Consider the following 26996-nt stretch of genomic DNA (forward strand, 5'->3'; position numbering starts at 1 on the left):
ACGAACAGGCCGAGACCTAATACTGAGACCTCTTGGAGCTGACTTTGAGCTGAGGCCTGGTGGAGCTGACTTTTACCTGGGGCCTGGAGAGGCTGTGGCCAATATAGGGCCAATCTGTAACATAGGATGGCAGAAAGGCATTTTCGGAAAATGTAAGGATATACCCCAGCTACCCTGAAGCCAGCCTGGATATTCAGGCGGGTTACAGCCAGAGGATAGGCAATTGCGACAATCCCAGGAACTCATGATTGTTGAACGGGAGTAAATATGGCTTATCATTTGAGCATTTTTTCAAGGTCGCGAAATGCTTCAAAGAGTTGCAAAGTGTGTATCCTTCATCTATCCAGAAGGATTGGCTACCTGGTAGTCCATTGATAAGAAAATGGTTGTGGTAGTTGACACAAGGGAATAAAATAGGGAGGGATACTGTTCCCTGTGGCAGAGACAAAACAGGCAACTGTGAACAGTGTCCTCCTTTCTTGACATTCACCCTGTTGAAACTACTGTTGAAACAACTTGCCCTAGCACGGCTAATAGATTAAGGCTTTGTCAGTGTCTGCATTGGATACCTCTACAAAAAAGACCAACCACTCATAGGTGGCTGGTTCTTTACCTTACCAGGTTGGTACAGGATAGCAAACTGATAGGCCAGTTTCATGACCTCTCTATGAGACATATATATATATATATATATATATATATATATTCATATTCATATAATGAACCAGTTGAATCTCCATGTCAACTGGGAAAATCAGCCGAGGCTTGACATAGCTTACCACTGATGTCATCTTTTGACAGTATCGTGTGAAAGTTCTGTAGTTGAAGTGGTGCTGTGCTGCCATTGTCTGTCTTTCTTTTATATTTTCAAGCCATTTAACATGCTTCCCTATGCCGTTCCTTCTTTTATTCATTCTGTTTGCATACTTCAGGCTTATTATGCAACATCCTGTCTATTTTGACCATTTTGTGGCCACATAACTTATAACAAATGAATTACTACGACTAATACTGTGTGAATCATTATAGCAACACACACATTGTTGTTTTCACATCACAGCAACCATCAACTTTAGCAGCTAGCAAAGTCTTAGGGCTGCAGCTAGATAATGTTGCTCTATGTCTACTGAGGCAAATTGTCACATTTGATGAGCTGATGAAAATTGTTCTCATCTCAGATTACAGCGACATATACTCCATGTCACAAGCCAAATGTCTTCAAAACAGTGAATTGCACATGCAACTGTTACCGCACTCCTGGGGCAGTCACACCGCCCTGGGGGGCGTTTGGTCTGGCAGTGGGTGGGTGGACGGAAGATGCCGTGAGCAGTCCGCTGCACTTAATCCAATCACCACGCTTTCTTCTCCGATGTTGATGAGTGTATCTCTGTCGTATACCTTACATGCTTCAGTAAAAAAGACCCGAAAAGACGAGACTTTTTTGTTTTTATGTAGCAAAGTTAATGGGAGCTACCAGCCACTCCATCTATTTTTGCCACTGTCAACATAGCATTGTGTGATATATAGTATGGGCTACACACTGTCAGTGTTGTTATGTGGTGATGTCCTAATGTTTTAAAGAACTTCCAAGACAAGACTTGACAAGTTGTCTATTTTACTTTATTCTAATCTAGTATTATGTCCACATGTACAGATAAGCATTACAACTCATGGTTGCATTGCTCAAACTGGCTGTCCTGAATCTTATTTCATCTTCTCAAAATAGTAGAAGAACTTCCACATCAACACCACATGTGTTATTTATTATATTACAGTGTAATTTTCTGAACTGTGCCGGCATCTCAGCTCCATCACTCATAGTCCCAGTTTGTGCCGCTCATTCACAGAACTGAACATCCGATTTCCCGAAAACAAACATAAACCCAGGCGGTTTATTCATCACACTTATTGCTATTCTAATTGTTGCAGGATACAATATTGTTAACCCATTTCTCAAGTTGAATGACGTATCTCCTTGCTTGTTTTGCACAAGGAGAACCAGAATGTAACTTTTTTGTTATCAGTTATATTAATATGTTCACCTCCAGTATGTTGCTGTTGTTGTGTATTACAAAAAGAGCAAGGACATCGGAAATTGGATGCTCTGTGACTCCAATACATAATATGTAATAGATGAGTCACAACAAACTAACACTGGGTCAACAAAACACCCGACCATAATAGCAAAGCAATTGTAGGAATGGGATAGTTTAATCAAAGTTTGTATTATTATTAATCAGTTTAACAACTACTATGTAAATAGGACTGAAGCTGAGCTACGTTAACGTGATGACAGCACATACTTTCCACATGCTGTTTATCGGACAGAGGAAACGTTATGTAAAACACACATACACACACACACACACACACACACACTCACGCACACACTGCTGCCTCCCACCGCGCTCTCCCATTGGCTGAGGTCTTCTATTAATGAGAGTTTCACGTGTGCTGCTGCAGACTGATAAAGCGAGCATCTCCTGGACTAGTCGGCTTTACCATCACTATATAAATATAAATGAACGTTTAGCTGTCATTTTCATGTCCTATTTGTTAACTTGGTAGCACTTGAAGATGACGAGTAAAATTAAGTTTGTTCGGTCTCTGGCTAAGACTGCAGCGCTGGCCAACGTGCCCAAACACATCGATCATTTCTCAAAGTTCTCCCCCTCTCCTCTGTCCATGAAGCAGTTCTTGGATTTCGGTGAGTGCGTTGTGTCTATAACAATGTTTACATGCAGACTTGCTTTCATTGAAAAATAAATTCTCATTGTCTGTGTGAACCCGAATCTTTTATTCTAGTCTCATCACTTTAGTTTGATCGTGTTTTTATTTATGTATTCATCTACTTGTTTATGTATGTCGGCTATGCATTATTACTATTATTTTGATTATTGTATTTGGTTCTTATTTAAGTTGTAATGTAACGTTTAGGCTACTATATACATATTCCATTCGAACAGTAATAAGCTTTAAGTAATATTGCATCTATAAAATGAGGTCGAATTGATTCTGCTACAATCTCTGCATTGTGCTGCTCAACGTTGCTCCTGTGCTCAGCGATCAGGAAGGGCGCTGACGCTGCGACAAAGAGCAGTCCTGTAATAAAATGTGCCTCAATGTGCCTAACACCTCGCCTCAACACTGAAGGAAAACAAGCTGTCAGTTAAGCTGTCAGCCTGCTGTGACCTCAGAGAGAGCGCGATCATTCCCAGTATGTTAATGATGTTGATGCTGGTAACATTGCTGCTGCTCATGTTAATGTGAGTAATGCTGATGACATGACAGCACATTATGATTTTTGTTAGGGACTGTACACAAATGACAAGGGAAAGAGTGGTCTGAAGGTCTGGTAGTCTTGACTAGAAGAGTCTCCTTATAAATTGACATTTAATTTCAGCCATCATTTCCAATATTATTAATAGTTTAGTAAATAGCAACAATACTTTTTTGCAACTTTTTTCAGGATCAGAGAAAATCACTAATCTTCCTGTGGAGGGCCCTGCTTTCTTTTAAACAATGCAAAACCATCCTTATAGTCCCTTAGTTTTGTTCTAATTATCCTGTTTTTTTTCTCCTCATGATTCAATCCGTAATTAATTAGTACATTCTTGACCTTGGTCCACTAAGGAGTTTTCACAGAGGGTTCAAGCACATCTCACGGCCATCTCAATTTGCTCTCAGCACCGTGAGATGCGGTTGAAAGTGCCATCAAAAGCTAGTTAGTGACCTTGAGTCAAGAATATTTTGTCAAACCAGTAATAACTTCTTTCATGTAATTTTACATTAAATAGTAATCCTCTTCTGTTCTTTTCCCCAGGTTCGACCAATGCCTGTGAACGCACATCGTTTGTCTTCCTTCGTCAGGAGCTTCCTGTCCGTTTATCCAACATCATGAAGGAGATTAACCTGCTGCCGGAGCGGCTGCTGGCCACGCCCTCCATCCAGCTGCTCCAGAGCTGGTGAGGCATAGAGAATACTCACTGAAGAATTCATAGAATACCTGATTAACTGGTGACTCATTTACTGACCTGTTTACTGACTGACCTGACATGTCACTGCATAAAACATCCTACTGAAGTAAAATAAACTGTTTCTTTCTGTTTTTACCAAAAGGAGCTTAGTATAATATATGCACCAGACTACATGTAACGTTCCACCCTTGGAGATTTTCATGTTTTCACATGACCCTTAATTTTTTCTGCTGAGTAGGTTCTCATTTTTAAGAGTTGCAAGTTTGTTAATCTGATTGCTCTGAATAGCAGACCAATACTGTACTGTGGGCTCAGAATTAACCACATATTACATTACAGAGCAGGAGGGAGGGTGGCTGAACTTTGTCCCAGTTCCTCCCCTAACCCTCTGATTTGATCTGATTGAATATATCGAAAGATTGTAATCTGTTAAATAAATGAGACACTTGGATCTTTGAGTATTTTGAAAGTGTTCAAAGTATTTTGGGCATGTCATTTTGCAAGGCGACATTTGACTTGATGATGCAAAAAGAAAATGCTCTGGTTACATTTATTATCGATGAGTTGAGGCAAATTCAAGATGTGTTCCGTCTTTTGTCACGGACATGTGACATTTGACCTCATTGTTGGTGGATTGTAATGTTGCTGATTTTTGGAAGTTTGAGAAGTTTGGCTTATACAACAATGCAGAGAATGGTTGTTTTAGGTTTTTAAAACTGACATGATCTTGCAATATTAATTTTACGTTTGTATTTCATGTTTATATATCTAGTAGATTCACCACACACACACAGACACACACACACACACACATACACACACACACACACACACACACACACTTCAGGCCTGGTGATAGATTGTGGTGTTTACGTTCTCCTCTCTGTCTCCTCCGTCTCTCTGTTTTTCTGTCTCGCTCACCCAGTGGAAAGTCTCCCTAATATCCAGACTGCAGCGGGGTTAGTGTGTGCACGTGTGTGTCTGCCATGCTCTAGCTACCACTATCTCCTGTGACAGCAGGCATGCTGGTGTTTTCTCAGGTACATCCAGAGCCTGATGGAGATCCTGGAGTTTCTAGACAAGAACCCAGATGATCACAGAGTCCTTGAGATGTGAGTGTAGCACAACTATCTGAAAAAACAAATAGAAAACAGATCTTCTTCCTCTGGTCCTGTTCTTTCTTACCTGCCCTCTCTTTCTGTCGCCCTCCTTTGCCCACCAATTCCAGGTTCGTGGAAGTCTTGGAGGCCATCAGGAACCGGCACAACGAGGTGGTCCCTACCATGGCCCAGGGAATCATTGAGTACAAAGACACTTTCAACCAGCAAGACGCTGCTACTCATCACAACATCCAGTACTTCCTGGACCGCTTCTACACCAGCCGCATCTCCATCCGCATGCTCATCAACCAGCACAGTGAGCTGCCACACACACACACACACACACACACACACACACAAACACATGAATTGCTGCATGATTGAGTTGAGTTCAGTTTGTATCCAGCTTTTAGAACCACAACTGACCACATGACCATAGATGATTACACAGTAAGATTATGTAAATATATAGAATCTCACAACTACTAGTAATAGTGGTAATTGTAGTAGGAGTAATAACGTTTTCTTCTTTCTCTACTTTCTTGCAGCTCTTGTCTTCAACGGCAACACAAACCCTGCCCACCCCAACACGATTGGCTGTATCGACTCCATGTGTGATGTGCCAGAGGTTGCGCGAGGTAAGAAGAAGGAGGAGAGAGGCTGTTGCAGATGGTAACTAGGTTTATACCAGCTGACAATTCATTACAATCACATGACAATAATGTATTTAGAACATGGTAATATGCCATGACTTGAGTAAATACAGATATACAGTGTACAACATGCAGTACATTTGAAAAAAAAGTCAAAAATTATAAAAGACAAAACCGTACTTTATTTGGTAGTTGCAGCTTTATACAACAGATTTATGGACTACCAACTAGGCAAAGTCACAGAGGCTCTGACCCCTGAAAGCCCCAGATTCACTGCATGCTATCTGGTTTGTAATTTAATTATTTGCTAATCTGTTTTCAAACTTTTAATATGCTCCATTCCCTGTCCTTATAGAAAAGCCCTTAATCAAAATCTTATTTTAAGAACAGTTTTTTAGCTGATACTGTTATGGCTGGATTAACCAATTGGCAACATGTTGCTGTTGGTTGTGTATGCACTCTGTCTAGAGTTGGCTACCATTCACGTCATTCTTTCAGTACTTTACCCTCTTTGTAATAGCAAAAATGTAATTGCAGTTGTATTAAGGTCTATGGCATGTATTTCCCCACTTAATTGTCAATCACTGTGTATATTACTAATTGGATTGTTGTCAAGTCAAACTGAAGCGGTCAAGTCAAGCTGGAGCTGTCCAGATAGTAATGGGACAAACCAGATGTGACCAATCTGCACATTTAGAAAATAACTTGACAGTGAAAAACCACGGGGAACCGTGAAACTGGAGAACCAGGGAAATCTGGGAGCTTTAAACTGGAACAGCAAGAGCAATAACCTGGTGTCTTGGGGAAAAGACTCATCATCTGGGGTTCTTTCAAGAGTAGTTTACCTTAACTGTGGACAACCTGCGAAGTGGGATTAAACATGGCGGATCATGCTAATAAGAAATCAGTTGAGAAACTCAAAGTGGAGAGAACAACGGCAAAAAAAGAAATTTTCTCGCCTGGTCAACAGCATTACCAGGACTTATGAAGACATGTCTGAAGAAGAACTAAGAAACAATTTCGATAAACTCACTATCAGAGCCGAGAAAGTCATGGAAGCAAATGACGATGTGGAGGCCGGATTCATTGCAGAACTGGAGGCGGAGCTCGACACAGATGAGGAAGCTGTGTTAACTGAACTGCAAAAAGATGACTTGGCAAGGACTGCAAATGAATGTGATGTAAAATTAAAGGAGGTTAAAGCCCTAACTCAGGAGGCTCTTTGGGTCAAGTTTGGGAATGTTGAAATGTCTACAGCACTACAGGCAACAGAAGATGCATGTGAAAGCACCACTGCTGTGCAATCCAACTGCAACCAGGAGGCATATGACTTTATGCTTAACTACCTAGAGCAGGGGTCGGGAACCTAACCGCAGACAATTTTGAGCTGACATTTTTTAACATGATTAACAAGTAATAAATAATTGTACTGTGTCATTTTAAAGTAAAACATTTAGCAGCGGATTTGTTTTTAGTTCTCCCCTCTCTTTCCTCCGCTCTGTCTCTGGCTGTAGGTTAAGGTGTGTTCGCACATGTGTGCGTATGGAGCGGAGCCCCGCCCTTCGCGAAGCAGAGGAGCAACTGCACAAAGCAAGCAGTAGACCGGGGGAGTCAAACTCATTCACAGAGAGGGCCAACATTAAAAACTGGGACTACGTCGAGGGCCGAACATGGTCCACATTTATTGAACAGGATACACATAAAGTGCAAAAAGATATGGAACATATTTAAGTCAACTGCAAACGGATTGCTGAGCAGTTCAATTTAAATATCTGAGCTGCAAAGTCGGCAAATGCGCTCAGTTGATCAGCAGAATGCTGTCGGGAACAAGCGGTGGAGATGGTTTGTCAGTGTTTGGAAACACGTAGTGACCAAAGTTTCCTTCTGCATCAGAGTCTCCCACAGGCAGCTCGGCATCATACATGTCCGTGATCACACGGCCCTGAAGCTGGAGGTTTAACAGTGAGATGCTTCGTTATGTCGCACAAACAGTCCCGCTCACATCGTCCCAGAGATCTGTGGTGTGTTTCCCTTTGCTTTCCAAAAACTTTCATTTCATTCACACATTTAAATACTTTCTCAACTGTCTTTTCCCGTGGTTGTGCCAATGCATTGATTTAATTACCAAAACCGGCGGGCCAGTTATGACGGACATATGATATTTTCTCGCGGGCCTGATATAATTGCCTTGAGTTTGACACCCGTGCAGTAAACACTGAAACGTGCACATAAATGAGATAAATAACGTAAGCGTTTAGTTTATTTAATAAAAGAGCACCTGTTCAATGCAACACTGATACCGCTATTAGTATTCAGAGACGTGTTATATTAAAAAATGCACGCATAAAGTTGCATTCAAAAGGAAATACATAAAAAAAATACTTCGCTTTTATGGCTCTCCCAGCCAAAAAGGTTCCCGACCCCTGACCTAGAGGGATTAATAAAGGCCGCAAAGGAGGTGCACGGTCGGTGGAAACGTTGGATCCCACAGGAAGATCAGAAGGAACTTCAGGTGCACTTGAAGATGCTCCAACTTCACTTTCCCAGGTTGGTCTCCAAGTAGGTCCACCTCATACAGGCAAGGATAAAGGAGGATGCTGAACGACCAACACCGAGAGCAGTGACTTCAAATTATGCCATGCCAACCATGAGGTTGAAACCGACGGCCCTTCCCAAATTCACTGGGAATAAACGGGACTTCCACAGGTGGAAGAAGGAATGGGAAGCACTCCAGAGGCAAGGCGAGCCAACAGGTTCAAGAGAGGTGAAGAAGGTTCAATTATTGTCAATTAGATAGTCTTGACGACAAAATCACAAGAGACCTTCACCTCACAACCTATAACACTGCATATGACATTTTCCATGTCCTGGAGAACCGCTATGGAAATCAAATTGCGATCGCTATTGAAATAGTGGAGGAGATACAGAGAATGCCACCTGTTAGAAGTCATCAGCCACGGAAAATAGTGGTATTAATTCAAGCTGTGGATAAGGCACTTCAAGACTTGAGTGACCTTGGGGACACGGTGCAATCAAGAATCCACGGGTAACAAAAACAATTGAAAGTAAACTTCCTGAAACTCTCAAGAAAGAGTGGCTTGTCTATGTCGCTGACAGGAAAAATACTGTGGTGGCAGAGAACTGGTTTGAGTCTCTTGGGTTTCCTCAAAGGGCAAGAAAGCATATATGAGCAGCTTGAGCAACTGAGGGATGAAGAGCCAAGTAGGAAAGAAACCAGGACGGAGCCAAGATACGCCAGAACCAGGTCTACCAAGTCAGAAGATGACAACACATCTAGACTACACACGTGTGTAGTCTATGGTGATGGCAAGCACATAAAGAAGCTCTATTTTTGCAAACAGTTTCGTGCACTGAAGCTAGCAGAGAAAAAGACAGCAGTAAGAAAGGTGAAGGCATGTACAAGGTGCCTCGAGGTTCATGATAACAGTTCATACTGCAAATCTGCCTTTCTGTGTAGGAACCAACACTGCAAGGACGAACATACTCCTGAGCATCATTACTGTCTGTGCCCAAATGCTGAGACAAAGAAAATATTTGGTCCAGAAGAGGAGAAAGGCCAGAGGAAGCACACAGAGGATCAGGAGGAGTTTGTCAGTAAACTTTCACCAGAATTGGCGAAGCAATGTCGAGGTGTCTTTTCAAATTCTGCAACAAGAACCTGCAGTGATGGAAAAGACCACCGAAGCCTTCTGGTGGAAAGTGGCTTGCATGAACTTCCAGTGGTAATGATGCTGCTCGAGGTCACGGCCAATGCTGGACAGAGAATTGGGACATTAATTGACCTGGCCTCAGACACCAATTACATAACCCACAAGGCTGCAAGCAGACTGAACCTCAGAAGTGAAGCAATCACACTCGTTGTCCATGGTGTTGGAGGCATGAAGGTTCGTGTGGAGACTAAACGGTACCTCCTGAAGATCCGAGTAAGCATCCCCAAGGGCACTCTCACACCGCACCAATTGTTTTTTTATGGACTGGACAGTATTGCAAATGTCCACAAACATGTAACACCCTGGCAACTGCAGAAATTCTTTCCAGACATTCCACTGGATGATTGAGAGATACACTTGCTCATAAGCCATAGAGAAGGTCAGTTGGCGCCTCAGAAAATCAAAACTGTTGGAGATCTTGTGTTGTGGGACGGCCCACTAGGAAAGACTGTCGGGGGAACTCATCCTGAGCTCTTTGAACTCACTGTGTCAGCCCACATGTCCAAGACACATTTTGCAAGGTCCATGAGAGCGGCGGCTGTGAAGTATGAGGAACTCACTGGCATGGTCCCAGAGAAGTTCCCACCAAGCAAACAAGATGACATCCGGGAGGAAGATACTTCATCCACAAACCGGGACTTCCTAGAGTGGTGGAAGTGGGATAGCATTGGCGCAGCATGTGAACCGAAATGCGGAGGATGTCGCTGTGGAAACTGCCAGCCGGGCGGAAAAGAAATGACTTTTGCTGAGGAGAGAGAACATGACATTTTAAAAGAAGGGCTTACCTACGTCACAGAGGACAGCCACAGCAAGGAACCACATTGGCACGCTAAGTATCCTTGGTTAGAAGACCCAGCCTTGTTGCCAAACAATAGAAGGGGAGTCGAGGCTACATTCCACAGAACCCAAAAGCAGCTGGCAAAAGAACCCATATGGAAGGTGGCTTATGCCGCCCAAGTACATGACATGGTTGATCGAGGGGCTGCGGTTAAATTGTCCAAGGATGCTATCCTCAACTGGAAAGGGCCCGTGTGGTATGTGAGTCACCTTATTGCACCAAACCCGCATTCTGTCATAACCCCAGTGAGACTCGTATGGAACAGTAGCCAAAGGTGCGGAGGCGTGAGCTTAAACGACTTGCTTATGAAAGGTCCAGATGTCCTGAACCAGATTCATGCTGTCCTTCTCAGATTCAGGTGTGGAGTAAATGCAGCTCTGGGTGACATAAAAAAGATGTACAATTCAGTTTGGTTGGAAGACCGAGAAATGCACTTGCATAGGTTCCTCTGGCGAGACTCCGAGGATGAAGAGCTGGGAGATTTTGCAATCACAAGAGTTAACTTCGGAGACAAGCCTGTTAACCAAACTGCTAACTTTCATCCATTCACCCACCTAAAAGAAGCAAATGTGGAACAGATCCTGAATGCTGGAGGTTTCAAGCTCAAGCCTTGGGTCTTTTCTGGGCAAAGTGGGAGGAAGAAATGCAACGGCAAGCTGCAGAAGATAGAAAATGAGACCTTGGTCTTGCCAAACCAAATGAGCAACGAGGATGACAAGGCGCTTGGCCTAGGATACATAGTAGCGGAGGGCAAGCTCAATGTCATGATTTCAATCAATTTCTCGAAGAGAAAAGGAAAGATGAGACTTGGCCAGGACCTTCTACAAGAGCAAATCCGGGATCAGATACCAAAGCCCCTGACACGAAGAGAGCTGCTCAGCCAAGTATCAGGGCTATATGACGGCCTGGTAACTCCTGCTAAACAGAAAGGAGCCATTCTAGTACGAAGGGCCTTCCAAGAGGCAAAGAACGAGAGTTGTCCAGTGAAAGACACATGGGACATAGGACTCTCAGATGGCCTCAGGGAAGATGCAATTAGGCTCTTTGAAGAATATGTCCAGCTTGGCAAAGTCAAATTCACCAGGGCACTAACTCCCGCAAAGTTCAGTGATAAGCCCTGGGCAATCACTTTCTCTGATGGAAGAGAGCAAGCCTATGGAGCCGTGATGTACTTGAGATGGAACTCGGACCAGGGCTCAATCGTAAGGCTGGTGGAATCCAAAGCAAAGTTAACCCCATTGGACCACAAAGGTGATGCGGTCAAAGCGGAGATATGTGGAGCAGTATTTGCCTCACGCCTGAAAAAGTACTTTGAGCTGCACAGCCGAATCCAAGCTGAGAGGTGGTTTCATTTTATTGATAGCCAAACCGTCCTTGGTGCAGTACAGTGATAAAGCTATGGCTATCAGACATTCTTTGCAAATAGGATTGGAGAGATTCAAAACGGCACAAGGATTCAGGATTGGTGGTGGATTCCTGGTCCACAAAAAATTGCTGATATTATCACCACAGGAGCCAATCCTCAAAATCTGGATGAAGACTCTGAGTGGCAGAATGGACCACAGTATTTGAGTTTACCTTTAAATGAGTGGCCAATCAAATCAGCCAAAGATCTGGCAGCCATAGCCAGAGAAAGCATCAACAAAATGCAAAACAAGGCATTTGTTGCTGTGCTGACAAGGACCAAGGTGGAGAAACAAGACCAAAACCAGGTTCAAACAGAACAAAAAAGGGCACCGGCAGGATCAGCCATCCGAAACCTTGTAGATGACAAGCGGTTCAGTGATCTTACCCAACTTGTCAAGACAGTTGCATGGGTCTGGAGGGCAGCAAAAAGGTTCATCGTACAAAATCAAGCCATGAACAACCCAAAGTGGGAGGCAGTCTCCTTAGGAGTGTTCTCCGTAAGGGAACGAGGAGATGCCCTAAGAGACATTTATCTGGCAGCATAAGAAGGCACTTCTTTCCCAAGTACCACGACAGACAGGCTGGTAGTCTACAAAGACAAAGACTCTGGACTGTTGGTTTGTGGGGGCCGAGTGCAGACCTTCAAAGAAGAGGGATTTGGAGTCCCAATCTTCAAATCAAATCAAATCAAATTTATTTGTATAGCCCAATATCACAAATTACACATTTGTCTCAGTGTGCTTTACAGACTGTACAGGTTATGACATCCTCTGTCCTTAGACCCTCGCATCGCACAAGGAAAAACTTCCTAAAAGAAACCCCAAAATTAAAGGGGAAAAAATGGAAGAAACCTCAGAGAGAGTAACTGAGGAGGGATCCCTCTCCCAGGACGGACAGACGTGCAATAGATGTCGTGTGTACAGGATAAACAACATAGTAAAAATACAACATTTGACAGAAATTATGTTGTGTTGAAAAAAAAAGAAATAGAAAGTATGGATGAATCCAGGAAAATGTCAAAAAGGCTTCCCGGTGTCCAGCAGGACCAGGTCAGCAGGCGCTGTCACGATTCATGATCCTGACGTAAACTTTATCAGTGGCAACCTGCCACATGAGAGACAGACACTCCGGATGGTGAGTTAGTAACATACATTTACATAAATGCATACAGATAGAGAGGGAGAAGAAGAGAGGGGAGGGGAGGAGAGAAGAAGAGAAGGAAGAGTGCAGGGAGGTGTCCCCCGGCAGTCTAAGCCTATAGCAGCATAACTAGGGGCTGATCCAGGGCAAACCTGAGCCAGCCCTAACTATAAGCTTTATCAAAAAGGAAAGTCTTTAGCCTACTCTTAAATGTGGAGAGTGTGTCTGCCTCCCGAACACAAACTGGAAGCTGGTTCCACTGGAGAGGAGCTTGATAGCTGAAGGCTCTGGCTCCCATTGTACTCTTAGAGACTCTAGGAACCACAAGTAACCCTGCAGTCTGGGAGCGTAATGCTCTAGTACTAGGTACTATGAGATCTTTAAGATATGCTGGAGCCTGACCATTAATTGATTTGTAAGTCAGGAGAAGGATTTTGAATTCTATTCTGTATTTTACCGGGAGCCAGTGCAGTGCAGCTAATACAGGAGTAATATGATCCCGTTTCCTTGTTTTAGTCAATACACGTGCCGCTGCATTTTGGATCAACTGAAGAGTCTTAAGCGACTTTTTGGGACAACCTGATAACAATGAGTTGCAGTAATCCAGCCTTGAAGTAACAAATGCATGGACTAGTTTTTCTGCATCATTTTGAGACAGGATGTGTCTTATTTTTGCAATGTTACGTAGATGAAAGAAGGCAGTCCTTGAGATTTGTTTTATGTGGGAGTTAAACGACAGATCTTGATCAAAGATGACGCCAAGATTCCTTACAGTGGTGCTGGAGGCCAAGTTAATGCCATCCAGAGCTTCTATGTCATTAGAAAATGCGTTTCGGAGGCGTTTAGGGCCAAGTATAATAACTTCAGTTTTGTCTGTGTTTAACATCAAAAAGTTGCTAGACATCCAAGTTTTTATGTCCTTAAGGCATGCTTGAAGTTTAGCCAATTGATTGGTTTCATTTGGTTTAATTGATAGATATAATTGGGTATCATCCGCATAACAATGAAAGTTTATAGAGTGGTTCCTTATAATATTGCCCAAAGGAAGCATATATAAGGTGAATAGAATCAGTCCAAGTACAGAACCCTGCGGAACTCCAAGACTGACTTTGGCTGTCATGGAGGATTTATCGTTAACAAGTACAAATTGAGATCGCTCAGATAAATAGGACTTGAACCAGCTTAGTGCAGTTCCTTTTATGCCAACACAATGTTCCAGTCTCTGTAGTAGAATGTCATGATCAACAGTGTCGAAAGCAGCACTGAGGTCTAACAAGACAAGAACAGAGACAAGTCCTTTGTCTGATGCCAATAGAAGGTCATTGGTAACTTTCACCAGTGCCGTCTCTGTGCTATGATGAACTCTAAATCCAGATTGAAAAACCTCAAATAAACTATTATTATGTAAAAAGTCACACAACTGTTTTGCGACTGCTTTCTCAAGGATTTTAGCGAGAAAGGGTAGGTTAGATATCGGCCTATAGTTGGCTAAAACCTCTGGATCAAGACTAGGCTTTTTAAGAAGTGGTTTTATTACAGCTACTTTAAAGGATTTTGGTACGTAGCCAGATAATAGAGACAGGTTGATCATATTTAATAACGAAGTGTTAATTAAGGGTAAAACTTCTTTAAACAGTTTAGTTGGAATCGGGTCTAAAAGACAGGTTGATGGTTTAGACCATGGGTGTCAAACTCTGGCCCGCGGGCCAAAAATGGCAAAAAGGAAGGCAGAAAACAGAACTTTTCTGGACAGGTGGGAGACAGAATATCTGTTTATATATGTAAAAGACAGACCTGTTTGTCTCGTTTGTGGAGCCAACGTGTCGGTAACTAAGGAGTACAACATTAGGCGACACTATGAAACGAAACACCAGGACAAGTACAAGGACCTGGACACGACTCAAAGGAGCCAGAAAGTAGAGGAGATGAAAAGAGGTTTGGTTTCACAACAGCATATGTTCAAAAAAGTCACAGCACAAAATGAGGCTGCTGTAAAGGCAAGTTATATCGTGGCAGAAGAAATCGCCAAATCAACCCGACCCTTTAATGAGGGAGAGTTTGTTAAAAAGTGCATGCTGAAAGTTTGTGACCAAGTGTGCCCTGAGAAAAAGCAGGCCTTTTCAAACGTAAGCCTGAGCAGGAACACAATAGCTGAGCGCATATGTGATCTTGCCACCAATCTGCATGACCAGCTGATGGAAAAGGGAAAAGATTTTGTTTCTTTTTCCCTTGCTGTGGACGAGAGCACTGACGCGTCTGATACTGCACAGCTGTCAGTCTTCATCCGCGGTGTCGACTCAAATCTGTGTGTTACGGAGGAGCTTTTGGGATTTAAATCCATGCATGGCACAACCACAGGGAAGGACATCTTTGAGGAGGTTTGCAAATGTGTAAGTGAAATAAACCTGCCGTGGGATAAACTCGTGGGATTAACCACTGATGGTGCGCCAGCGATGAGTGGTAAAAAGAATGGACTGGTGGGCAGGATTCGTGAAAAGATGCGGGAAGAGAACTGTGCAGGTGAGCTATCTGTTTATCACTGCATCATACATCAAGAGTCACTGTGTGCTAAAGCCCTAACGATGGAACATGTTATGACCACAGTAACACAAGTTGTTAACTTTATAAGAGCCAAAGGTCTGAATCACCGCCAGTTTAAGTCTTTTCTGGACGAGTTTGGTTCGGAACACACAGACGCGCTGTATCACACAGAGGTGAGATGGTTAAGCCGCGGAAAAGTACTGAACAGATTTTGCGTGAAGAAATATGTCAGTTTCTGCAAAGCAAAGGGAAGGACACAGCAGAGCTCTGGGAGCAAAGGTTTCTGTGTGAGCTGGCCTTTCTGTGTGACATCTCAAGCCATCTTGATGCGCTGAACCTGCAGCTACAGGGGCGGGGCCGCATCATCACAGATATGTACTCGTCAGTGAGAGCTTTTAAAACTAAACTCTGCCTGTGGGAGAATCAGCTGCTGCAAGGAAACCTGGGCCATTTCCCCTGCTGCCAAACCATAAAAACGCAGATCTCTACCGCCGTGTGCGCACAGTTTGCTGAAAAACTCAGTGTACTCGGCGCTGAGTTTATCCGGCGATTTGGCGACTTTGATGGTCAGAAATGTAGATTTGAACTGTTTAGTAATCCCTTCGCAGTTGATGTGGAAAAAGCACCAACTAACCTCCAAATGGAGTTGATTGAACTCCAGTGTGATGACACGCTGAAGTCAAAGTATGATGCTGTTGGCGCCGCACAGTTTCCACAATTCATCCCTGACACAATGCCTCAGCTCCGCACCCAAGCTGCTCAATTGCTCTCCATGTTCGGCAGCACTTATCTGTGTGAGCAACTTTTCTCCTCAATGAAGATGACGAAAACGTCTCACAGGATACGTCTGACTGATGAACACCTTCGTTCGATAATGAAGGTTGCCTCAGCTCAAAGCCTGAACCCCGACATTAATGAACTAGTATCCAAGAAAAGATGCCAGGTATCTGGCTTGGGCACATCAGATTAGATCAGTGTGTCGCAAACTGAGCAGTAAAAAGGCCTGAATGGTTGATTTATTCATTGTTATTTTGTTTTAAAATTTATTAGCCTGTGGAAAAAGTTAATGTTGATATTTACCTCAGAAGGCTGCAAATAGAAAAGAGGCATCCCATTTTTTATTTAAATTTTATTTAATATACCATTGATGTTTTTTCGTTCGTTTTTTTAAAGTTGATTTTGCACTATTAAGTTATATAAGCGTTGCTTGTTCCATATTTAGTGTTAAAGCAAATCAGTGTAGCAAACTGAGCAATAATTAACGTTTTATTCATGCACTATCTCTTGCTACTTCAAGGCTTGAATGTTTGATTCATTCATTATTGTTATTTTATTTTCAAATGTATTATTAGCCTGTGGAAAAAGTTTATTTTGATATTTACCTCAGAAGGTTGCAAATAGAAAAGAGGCATTCAATTTTTATTTATATTTTATTTGATATGCCATTGATATTTTTTAATTATTATTATTTGAAACTCAATTTTGCATGTCACTATAAAGTTATATAAGCCTTGCTTGTTCAATATTCAATGCAAAACTTGTTTGGGTCCCTATTAAAAGGTTAATTTGTTCAACCTTGGCCCACGACTTTGTTCAGTTTTAAATTTTGGCCCAGTCTGTATTTGAGTTTGACACCCCTGGTTTAGACGATGAGATTGTTGAAGTTAGTTGGTTAAGGTTGATTGGAGTAAAACAGTCTAGATATATTTCAGGAGTTACAGATGTTTTTAAAATTCCAACAGTTGAAGTTAAGTCATTACCAATTGAGGTCAGGAGGAGATTAATTTTGTCTCTAATAATTATAATTTTATCGTTAAAGAAGCTCATGAAGTCGTCACTACTGAGAGATATAGGAATAGAAGGCTCTGTAGAGCTGTGGCTCTCTGTCAGCCTGGCTACAGTGCTGAAAAGAAACCTGGGGTTGTTCTTATTTTCTTCTATTAAGGAAGAGTAATAAGCTGCTCTGGCATTACGGAGAGCCTTCTTATACGTTTTAAGATGATCTAACCAGACTAAATGAGATTCTTCCAATTTAGTGGAACGCCATTTACTTTCAAGATTTCTCGACTTTTGTTTTAGTTTGCGGATTTGTAAATTAAGCCATGGAGCTTTCTTTTTCTGTTTTATGATCTTCTTCTTTAGAGGAGCGACAGAGTCGAGTGTTATTCGCAGTGAGGCTGCAGCGCTATCAACAAGATGATTCATTTGGGAGGGACTAAAGTTAGCATTGGAGTCCTCCATTATATTGATATTGAGTCCTGGTATTGAATTAAGTGCTGATGGAATCACTTCCTTAAATTTAGTCACAGCACTTTCAGATAGACATCGAGCGTAGGATATTTTGCCTACTGGCTTGTAGTCCAGTAACAGGACTTCAAAAGTTATTAAAAAATTCTGAGAATTCAGATAGAAATTCAGAATACGGACCAGGAGGGCGGTACACAGTAACAAATAAAACTGGCTTTATTGTTTTCCATGTTGGGTTTGAGAGCGTAAGAACAAGGCTTTCAAAAGAGTTATAGTTTAGTTTAGGTTTAGGATTGATCAAGAGGTTTGAGTCAAATATGGCCGCAACTCCACCTCCTTGGCCAGTACCTCGAGGAATGTGAGTATTAATATGACCGGGTGGAGTGGATTCATTTAGACTGACATATTCTTCATGTCTCAGCCAGGTTTCAGTGAGACAAAATAAATCAATCTTATTATCTGATATTAAATCATTTACCAATCCAGCTTTCGTTGATAAAGATCTGATGTTTAAGAGCCCACATTTAATTTTTCGATTTAGTTGCACTTTAGCAGCGGTGGTGTTTATTTTAATTAGGTTTTCTTGTATAACTCCTCTTCTGTTAACCATAGATTTGATTAGTTTCAGTGGTCGTGGGGCAGACACAGTCACTATGGGGATTTGAGTGGGTGACTGCCCGGAAAGAAGCACAGAGAAGTGTGTAAGACTGCAACTCTTTGTCCTGGTCTCAACTCTGGGTTGTCATGGATTAGGTCCACTAATAGACTGTGTAATATTATTATTATTAATAATATTATTATTATTATACTAGAGGAGAATGCGGCCAAAATTGGAACAGAGTGGATGTGGAAAATCCATCCGGCCGACTCTCCACACAGGAATGGTGCTGCAGAAGCTGCCGTACGCATTGTGAAGAAAACCCTCTAGAGTCTTGGGAAGGATTTTGTGCTCAGCTATAGCGAGTTTCAGACAACTCTTCACATAGCAGCCAACCTGGCAAATGAGCGCCCAATTGACGCCAGGATACAGAGCCGGGAGGACTGTATTCGATATGTTACACCAAACACTCTACTACTTGGTCGAGCCTCTCAAAGTGGAGATTTTAAGACATTTGACTTTTCCAGGTACCCCTACAAAAGACTCAGAGGAATGCAGTCAGAGGTTACCATGTTCTGGAGGAGCTGGAGCCAACTCGCTGGCCCAAACCTGTTTGTGAGGAGCAAGTGGCATACTGCACAAAGAAACATCACTGTTGGGGATATTATCTGGTTAACCGACCAAAATGCACTGAGGGGGCAATTCAAGCTTGGCAGAGTTGTCAGTACCAACCCAGACAGCAAAGGCATCGTGAGGGACGTCAAAGTAAGAATCGTCCCAAGCTACCATGTCCCGATGACAAAAGCTCTGAAGGCAAAATCAATGCATCCAACCTCGTATGGGAAACAATGGAAAAGCCCAGCTACCATCCGTCACAGGAATGTTAGGGGGATGGTTGTTTTACTACCTGCTGAAGAACAAGAAAATGGCCGAGTCAGAAATGCATTTTGACACTGAACTGGAATAACAAAGTTTGCCTTTTAACTCTTGCGATCTTCCAGTAATCTGTAGTGTTTGTGGCTCGGTGAGCTGATTTTGTAAATGTTTGCAGAATGACTTGTTTAATTTCTTATATCGTTTGTGATTTAAAAACTGACTGCTGTATTTAATTAAAAATGAGTAGCACTGAAAGTTAAAATGCCGTTAGAAGTACATATTTACTCGGTACAATGAAATGCATTTCCTGTTAAAATGATGACAGCAGATGTGCATGTGTTATATTCATTTAGTGGGAATGTATTTGTAAATTAATTTAAGGTTGAAATAGAAATAGTTGGAAATTACAAATGTGTGTATCTTGCTATTTACATTTATTTGAGTTGCCTTGTAATATGTATTAATTCTCTTTTCTGTTTGTTTCTATTCAAAAGGTTTTCCAACTCTAAATACCTGACCTAAATACCTTGTCTGACTTTTGCTGAAATTGCAAAAAATAAAAGGAGGAAAAAAGGAAAAGAACAGTTTGGTCTTTTGGAGTGAAATCCAGTTAAAAAACTTTGGGTAGATGTTTCCATCCCTTTCAAGTAGGGAAGCTGCACATTTAGAAATATAACTTGACAATTGTGTTTAATGAAATAACCAAAAGGGAATTGACACACAGCAAATCTGGGACAGGTCCACAAGGTCTCTATGCAGAATATGTTGTCATGTCTGAAGTGTGCACCTAGGCCCTGATCAGACAGCGTGTTTTACATTTGTTTTCCTAGGCAGCCATCTTAACACAAACCATGAACTGTACATTAGCTAATAGTTAATAGTACAGTTTAAATGAATTAAATCAACTTACCCTGAATCTCACGCACCACACTACTTTACCTCCAGGCCATCTGCTTTCTGTTCAGATCACGGTAACTACGGTTGAAAAGTTTTATAGCTCCACAGGAGGCCCGCCTCTCAAGACATCCCATTGGGCAATGGGAAAAAGCGCACAAGATATTGGGTGTGTTTATACTCTGAATTGAAGTTTTCTCAGGGCCCTCCTGCAAAAATGTGAGATGCACAGTGCTGAAAAGCAGCAGGTAAAATGCTTCACTTTCATAAAAAACATTTACAAAAAGTCGCCCTAGGCTGCTTAAATACTTCCAGATACCATAAGCATCAGACAGGGCACATACACAATGCACAGAGATTAAATGGACTGCATTTATATAGCGCTTTTCCAATCTTTGCGATCACTCAAAGCACTTTACAACAAATGCCGCATTTGTGCGATGCGAGGGTCTAAGGACAGAGGGTGTCGTATCCTGTACAGTCTGTAAAGCACACTGAGACAAATGTATAATTTGTGATATTGGGCTATATAAATACATTTGATTTGATTTGATTCACCCATTGACACACATTCATACAGAGTCAGAGGCACCATACAAGGTGCACATCAGCTGGTCAGTAGTGATAAACATACTCACCGTTGGCCATCGGGAGCAATTTGGGGTTCAGTATCTTGCCCAAGGACACTTCGACATGCTGCCTGCAGGGGCCGGGGCAGTACAAAACAGTGCAGGGTATTGCATGCTGGCTGCCAAAATAGTTCACCTTAAAGATAAAAAGTGCACTTAATAACTATTTATTTTTATGTTCTATTAAAGTAAGCATTCATTTTCCAACTGCCATTTCAAATTTCATAACCAAATATTTGGCAGAACTATTTCAGTTTATCAAATTGCATATCTCTGATTGAGGAGCAAAAGCCCTCACATCATCAAGGCAAGGCACATTTATTTATAAAGGACATTTCAACAACAAGACAATTTAAAGATATTAAATGCATTAACACATAGTACACATGAAAGACATTATAAAATGACTTAATTTAAATGAATTTAAATAGATTTAAAAAGTAATTCAAGTCAAGAAACGAAAATGAAAACAAGCTAAAATAGAATAAGACAACACAAGAATAAAAGTCACAGTGCTGTGTAGGACATGAACAATTATTTGATTGATTAAAAAGCAGCAGCAAACAGAAAAGTCTTCAGCCTTGCTTTTAAAGCGGTGGGAGTTGCAGCGGTACTGCAGTTTTCTGGGAGTTTGTTCCAGATATATGGAGAATAAAAACTGAATGCTGCTTCTCCGAGTTCAGTTCTGACTCAGTTCCGAAAGCAGACCCGTCCCTGACTACCTGAGAGGTCAGGATGGTTCCTAATGTAGCAGAAGATCCGACATGTATTTGGCCCTAAACCTTTCAGTGCTTTATAGACCAACAGTAGTATCTTGAAGTCAATTCTTCGACAGACAGGAAGCCAGTGTAAAGACTTCAGAACTGGAGTGATGTGATCCACTTTCTTGGTATTAGTGAGGACTCGAGCAGCAGCTTTCCAATACATATTTTAGTGAGACCTGCAAAGACATCGCTACAGTAGACGAGTCTACTGAAGATAATTGCAAAGTTTTTCCAAATCCTGCTGAGACATAAATCCTATAATCCTTGATATGTTCTTAAGGTGATAGTAGGCTGACTTTGTAATTGTCTTAATGCGACTGTTAAAGTTCAGTTTGGAGTCCATGACTGCACTTAGACTTCTGGCCTTGTTGTGGTTTCAACATTGTAGTTTGAAGCTGAGCGCTGACTGATTAGTGACCTGTATCAAAGAAAGCAGGTTGATGACTGGGGAGGAGCTGGTCAGCTGCTCAGTGTCAGTGTTTGAACAGAAAGAGTGACATCAGCCGGTTGTGATCCAACACACTTATCAGCCATGATGTTCATACTGATGATGACCTTCTATCATCACACCTGTATCTCTTTATGACTGTATATGTTTTATCATGTCAATGCAGGTCAAGGAATAGAGTTGTTATTGCTTTCTGTCTCTCTCTAGATGCCTATGAGAGTGCAAAGTTGCTGTGTGAGCGGTATTACCTGGGAGCACCAGAGCTGGAGCTGAGGCAGATGAATGGTAAGACACACACAAAACACACATTTACAGTGATGGATTATATCTTAGACTGTTAACGTTATATATATGTTTCCTCCCCTAGCAAACAACAACAGAGAGCCCTTCCACATCTCATACATCCCATCTCACCTGTACCACATGCTCTTTGAACTCTTCAAGGTAATACATAAAACTGCATCTGCAAACAAACAAAACAATTAAAACACTATGGGATATAAGTTATACTATAGAAAGGAGCTTCCTCAATAAAAGGGCCACTCCAGTCATTTAGTATTGCAGGTCCATAGAGTTGAAGGACTTGAGAGAGATGGTTTTTAAATGGTCAAAATTGTAGCAGCAGAGGCAGAGACATCCTGACTTTTAGTCCTTAGCATGGGTCAAACTCCAACACCACTGGATCCTACATTTCCTATCATGCAGCTTCACACCCACAGGCTGTACCACAGGGTTTCAGTTACACATGTGAGTTAACCCTGATGACATCCTTATGAGATAATTGAGGCGTTATTTTCTCAGACTAGACAAAGTTCCTCCAGAGCCAGAGAAGACATTTTACAATGTAGGACAACCATAATGAGTAAAATCCTTTTCTTGTTTTAAAATGAAGAGCCCCTCTAAACAATACTAAAATCCACACCCACCCAAATACTGTTGTACACTTAAGAATCAACAGCCGTTGGTATGGAGAAGCAACCGACCAGAGTCCTTTTACACCAATTTCAGTATTAAAGCATGTTCAAAACTCAAATTAATTTATATTCCAAAAGTGACACAAACGATTGGATCAGTATGTGTTTTAGAATATACTGAACTTCCTTTGATGTGATCTTAAATCTGCTTTTTAATATAAATGTAAATATCGACCTGAATGTGTGACGGTCCTCTCTGTAGAACGCCATGAGAGCAACCATTGAGAACCATGAGGCCAGCCAGACCCTCCCACCCATCAAAGTCATGGTGGCTCTTGGAGGAGAGGATCTGTCAATCAAGGTGAGTGACTATCACATGAAGAAATGTAAAACTATTGCAGCTTCCGCACGGAGTGAACATGTTGGTAGTGTTAGCGTTGTACTACCTACCTACACCTCTCTGAATCACATGTTTCGTACTGTACTTCTGATGTATTGCATGGACTTCAGCCCTACTGCAGTGGAAACCACAGTGACATTCACTTAGTAGGAAAGGAAGGACAAAAGGGCAGTGTGCTGTCATGGAGGTGCTCTATCCTATGGAAAGTCAAGGGAAAGTCATATCAGGAGTGCCAGGAAGCAAATACCATTTATGATGGCAGGAGAAGCTATAAAACCCCAGAATGCATTAGCAAACATCTATCCAACATTTACTTAGCTTTTTAGAACGTCACAAGTTGAAAGAAGAAGAAAGGTGTCAGTTAAAACACAGTAATCCTCCCCGTGCTAAAGCCAGAAGTATGTAACACATGCAGTATGTATGTTCTAAGGTGATTATGTGATGATTGTTCAAAGAACTATGGAAAGAAAGAGTAGAATGAATGCTTTTCTTTTTGTCCCCATTCTGAAGTGACGTGTTTTCCCTCTTTGCCCCCTTGTTCTTATTACTCTGACTAACCTCTGTTCTGCTGCTTGCTTAGGTTACATAAACCTTTATTGTCTTCATCTGTCCATACACTGAGCCCATTCAGTGACGTCATTGGCTCCTGGCACATCATGCACATCATATTAAGGCAGAATTTACTCAGCGCGCACTATTGTTTGATACCTACTTTCCCTAATTGCCTGCTATGGAAAAACGTTATTAACACATGTATAACACATCCTGTATACAAAGTTAGCATAAACCTCTCCAAACTGAGATCTCCACCCTTTCGACTGTTTAGTGTTTGTCTTGCCTCCATCATGGCTGCTGAGCCCTCACTGCTGTGTTAATCTCTCAGTCATGTCTGTCCCTCTCCAGATGAGTGACAGAGGAGGTGGCGTGCCCTTCAGGAAGACGGAGCGTCTGTTCAGCTACATGTACTCCACAGCTCCAAGACCCTCCATAGGAGACAAACATAGAGCTCCACTGGTGAGCAACTCACACACACATTCAAACACAATATTAACACATGAGAAGAGCTAACGTGTGTACGTGTGTGTGTGTGTGTGTGTGTGTGTGTGTGTGTGTGTGTGTGTGTGTGTGTGTGTGTGTGTGCGTGTGCGTGCGTGCGTGTGTGCGTGTGTGTGTGTGTGCAGGCAGGGTTTGGCTATGGTCTGCCCATCTCTCGTCTCTACACTCGTTACTTCCAGGGAGACTTACAGCTCTACTCTATGGAGGGTTACGGCACTGACGCAGTGGTTCACCTGAAGGTAACATACTGTATACACTCACATGCAAGCGCCAACATATTGCTTGATATATGTAGTCATTAGAGGATGGCCTGTTTGGGTAATAAGATCAGGGCTTGGATAAAAGTTCCATCTTATCCAGCTAACTAGAATCTTCAAATGCATTTAGAGGACTGATTTGCTAATTTTCACTGAAAGTGCACATAGTTGGACATAGAGGTTGGCTGAGCTGAGGAACCAATTTGACTTTATACTTATTCTATTTATGAATGTTGGTAAGAATAATCATAACGCTTATTAAAGTCAATCTAAAATCAGAGATTAAAGTGTGTACATACTCCATCTCTGTGTGGTATGCTGGATGTTCAGCTGCGGACAAGAAAGCCCTGCAGAGAGTGATTAGGATGGCAGAGAAAACCGTTGGCTGCCCCCTGCCCTCTCTGGAACACATCTCCACCTCCCGCTGCCTCAGCAAAGCAAACAAAATAATAAAGGACAGCTCTCACCCAGGTCACAGACTTTTCTCTCTCCTGCCTTCTGGGAGAAGATACAGGAGCTTCAAATCACGGACAAACAGACTAAAAAACAGTTTCTACCCCTGGGCCGTCAGGCTGCTTAACCACCAGACCTAATGCAATAACCATAACCATCTTCTCACACATACACACTCTGATTGCACTTTAAAAAGTATAAACTATTTTTATATCAATATTTCTAACTATTTATTCCCCCCGTATGATTGCTTATGTTGTCTGTCCTACTGCCGTGTTTTTAATGTTATGTATGTCTTTGTATTTTTTGCACACTGGGACAGAGTTGCACTCTGAATCTCGTTGTACTTTTTGTATAATGACAATAAAAGGCTTTAATTTTAACTTTAACTTAATTCAATTAAAGTTCAGGAATCACTTTTACTACTATTACTAAATACTTATAATGTATACAAATCTTATTCAAAGGAATAGATTAACACTTTTGGAAATACACTTATTCGCTTTCTTGTCAATAGTTAGCCTGTATTCACACCAAATCAGGCGGTCCCAAAATCATCCGCAGGGGCTGCGTTTCTCCAAAAAGTCTTGTTTCAACTCTCTGCCAGCTAGCTTAGTTTAGCTGGTTTCCTCACAAAAAGTGCAAATTGTTGTTTTTTAAAATTATTGATAAAAAATGTTTTTGTACAATTTAAACAGATTAGATATTTGCACTAGCTGGTTTTGGTTTAAGGATGTGTTGCTCTGAAAAATAAAATAAGTATACATGCCTGTATGTATACAGAAAACAAACCCACATGCGGTAAATCATCCCTGCATTAAAGTCTATTCTCTGTCTGTCTCTAGGCATTGTCTACAGACTCAGTGGAGAGACTGCCAGTTTTTAACAAGACCGCTTTGCGTCACTACAAGCTGAGTTTGGAGGCAGACGATTGGTGCGTCCCCTCCAAGGAGCCGCTGGACCTGGCTGTGTACCGCGCTTCCAAGTGATTCAGTCATGACCTGACATGACTTCTGACTCCAAACCCTCACAACTGACTATAAAATGTCCCTGAAAAGCAAGCCATCCCGGCTGTGGACGGGAGCTGAAGTGACCAAAAATGGCCTCAGAGATCAAAGAGAAGGCAGAGCATCGGCGTCCTGATTGTCTGAGAACTTCCTTGATTGGATCGAGCATCTCCTTGTGCTTTCTTTACATGTGTGCTTTAGATAAAGGAAGAGAAGAACGAGGTTGACATTCTGAGTCAAGATGGCGGATAGTCAAAGACGCAGTGGCAGTAATCCAGAAAGTGAGAGCGAGCTGTCGAGGTGAATATAACTGGGATTGTGATTTAAGAACACATTTCACCCAAATGATTGCTTTTATTAAAGGTTGTTTAGGATGCTTCTCTGCCAATCAAGTCTTAAGGTTTGAAGATGCTAGCAGAACGTTTTCCTCAGAGATAATTAGTGCTTGTGCACATTAACTTGAGTTCTGCCTTTTTTGCTACAAGAATCAAAATATTTCCTCTTTCTCTTTGTGCCTACTGTTAAGAGTGAACCAGTCAATGGGAATACTATGCAAACATGTGTTTAAACCTGCCAATAGGTAAATCCTCTCTTGACTTCCTGTTTTGTGAGCAGATGTTCAGCTGCTAGTTACTGATACAAACAAGGATTAAGGATCACCTGGTTAGAGTTCAGTAGGTACTGTAACATTGACAAAGAGTTATGCAAGCTTGTCTGTCTTCTGTTGATCAGCTTTGATAAGTTTGTTGTTGAACACCTGCAATGAGTGAATTTGACTTTTAATGAAAATAACATCTGTTTGTTATACTGTGTATTATTGTGATTCACTGTGTGTATTCACAGATATGTGTGACCCAGACATTGGAGTATTGCCTCATTTTAACTGTATTTTCTATTGTTTATTTGAAGTGAACAGTCCATATTGGAGGACTTCTATTTTTTATAAAGAAACATTTGGAAAATAAATCGTCTGAAGTTAATTTATCACCTGTGCTCATTATTATTGAGTGAATTTTATTATTTATTATTATTTTATTATTGCTGATTCAGGATTTGTCCCTGGGAG

At 41.7% G+C, this 26996-nt stretch overlaps 1 protein-coding gene across 4 annotated transcripts; it reads left to right on the plus strand.

The window, feature by feature from the left end:
* The first annotated feature begins 22 nt into the window (after positions 1-22).
* LOC115012698 (pyruvate dehydrogenase (acetyl-transferring) kinase isozyme 2, mitochondrial-like) lies at positions 23-26904 on the plus strand. 4 transcript variants are annotated; one of them, XM_029438436.1, is made up of 11 exons: positions 23-152; positions 3824-3965; positions 5018-5089; positions 5206-5393; positions 5626-5715; positions 22051-22128; positions 22211-22287; positions 23020-23118; positions 24061-24171; positions 24339-24452; positions 25769-26904. In XM_029438436.1, exons 2-11 carry the CDS (start codon positions 3898-3900, stop codon positions 25910-25912), a joined length of 1041 nt encoding a protein of 346 aa, XP_029294296.1. In that variant the 5' UTR covers positions 23-152; positions 3824-3897; the 3' UTR covers positions 25913-26904. The 4 variants fall into 4 exon arrangements, with proteins under 4 accessions (XP_029294296.1, XP_029294294.1, XP_029294295.1 ...); XM_029438434.1 differs by lacking the exon at positions 23-152 and adding an exon at positions 2344-2707; XM_029438435.1 differs by lacking the exon at positions 23-152 and adding an exon at positions 2344-2707 and having other exon boundaries at positions 24393-24452.
* The last annotated feature ends 92 nt before the right edge of the window (positions 26905-26996 follow it).

This window comes from Cottoperca gobio, chromosome 8 (assembly GCF_900634415.1).
Source record: "Cottoperca gobio chromosome 8, fCotGob3.1, whole genome shotgun sequence".
In the NCBI taxonomy this organism is placed as follows: Eukaryota; Metazoa; Chordata; class Actinopteri; order Perciformes; family Bovichtidae; genus Cottoperca; species Cottoperca gobio.